Source organism: Theobroma umbraticum, unplaced genomic scaffold (genome assembly GCF_002168275.2).
Source record: "Theobroma umbraticum cultivar Fairchild unplaced genomic scaffold, ASM216827v3 scaffold_30.0, whole genome shotgun sequence".
NCBI classification, from domain to species: domain Eukaryota; kingdom Viridiplantae; phylum Streptophyta; class Magnoliopsida; order Malvales; family Malvaceae; genus Theobroma; species Theobroma umbraticum.
The window spans coordinates 11,759,198-11,760,347 of NW_018397254.1; the positions used below are offsets into that span (position 1 = coordinate 11,759,198).

Consider the following 1,150-nt stretch of genomic DNA (forward strand, 5'->3'; position numbering starts at 1 on the left):
ACTTCTCTTAAAGAGCAAAAAACCAAAAAACAAACTAGTTTGATCATTGATGCTTGTCTGAGTGTGCGTGTCAGTGAGTGGAGCCGGAGTGAAAGACTGAAAAATGGACAAGCCTCTGCTATTCGGAGAAAGCAGCAACGGCGGTGGAAGGAGAGATCCGTTATATCGTCGCTCTGAAGCTATTACTTACGGCTCTTCTTACCAGAAAGCAGCTGCCCTCGTCGATCTGGTCACCTTCTTTATCTTTTATTTCTTCTCGTGATTTTAAACTATTAACGTTGTTAAATGCTGTTTCAAGAATGTGTTTACTTTTTGACGTTATAATTTCGTTTTTAGAAGTGTTTTCTTTTTTTGCCGATGATTTTAGTTCAAAATGATGTTACATCTATTTAATCTTTGAATTTAACTTCATTTTGACCGTCATTTTCTATTTTTGATTATGTTTTAGTATATGCTGTGGATATAGCGGATGTAGATTTGACGATAGTTCCCTTGCAATTTCTAGCATATAGTTATAGTTTCAGACGTAATTTGAGATTGTAAGATTTTCAGTTTGTGATCAAATACAACAGTAGAAGAGGTATGACTTTCTGCAAATTAGCATTTTAGTATTGTATTTTCAAAATTATTGAGATTTTTTTTTGGTGATAATATTTTGTGATTTTATTAGTTTGTGCTTTTATGTGTGCACTTTTATCATCGCACTCTGCGTTATTTCAATTTCTCTTCCCATTCTCCCTCTGATTAATGCTTAGCAGAGTATCTGAAATGCATAATCTTAACATTAAAACTGGTAACTAAATTCTTTTAACTATCCTTTTATAAAAATAAAGAAAAAGAAAGAGTGCTTATTTGGTTGGCATGATTTTACAGGCTGAGGATGGTGTTGGTCTACCTGAGCAAATTCTTGACAAATCAAGCTTTGGAAGTGCTGCAAAGTTCTACTTCATCTTTATTAAATTCGATCTCATTTGGACCCTTAATTACTTTGCATTGATTGTCCTAAATTTTTTTGAGGTTAGCATAACCTTTTGTTTTTGGTTGCTGTTGTTTGCTTAAAATTTCAATGCAGAGTCCAGGATGGAAAAGCAAACATGAAAGTAAAAAAAAGAAAGTTTTAGAAATTCTGTGAAGATGATTTTGTAATTCT

General features: G+C 33.0%; 1 protein-coding gene across 2 annotated transcripts in view; it reads left to right on the forward strand.

Annotated features, from left to right (window-relative positions):
- The first annotated feature begins 6 nt into the window (after window positions 1-6).
- TPC1 (two-pore channel 1) overlaps window positions 7-1,150 on the forward strand; it is a 16,236-nt gene continuing 15,092 nt past the window's right edge. For both annotated transcript variants that reach the window (XM_089782741.1, XM_021432284.2), the window contains exons 1-2: window positions 7-229; window positions 874-1,017. In XM_089782741.1, the coding sequence (XP_089638867.1) occupies window positions 104-229; window positions 874-1,017 (270 nt within the window). In that variant the 5' untranslated portion in view covers window positions 7-103. The remainder of the gene's footprint in view (window positions 230-873; window positions 1,018-1,150) is intronic.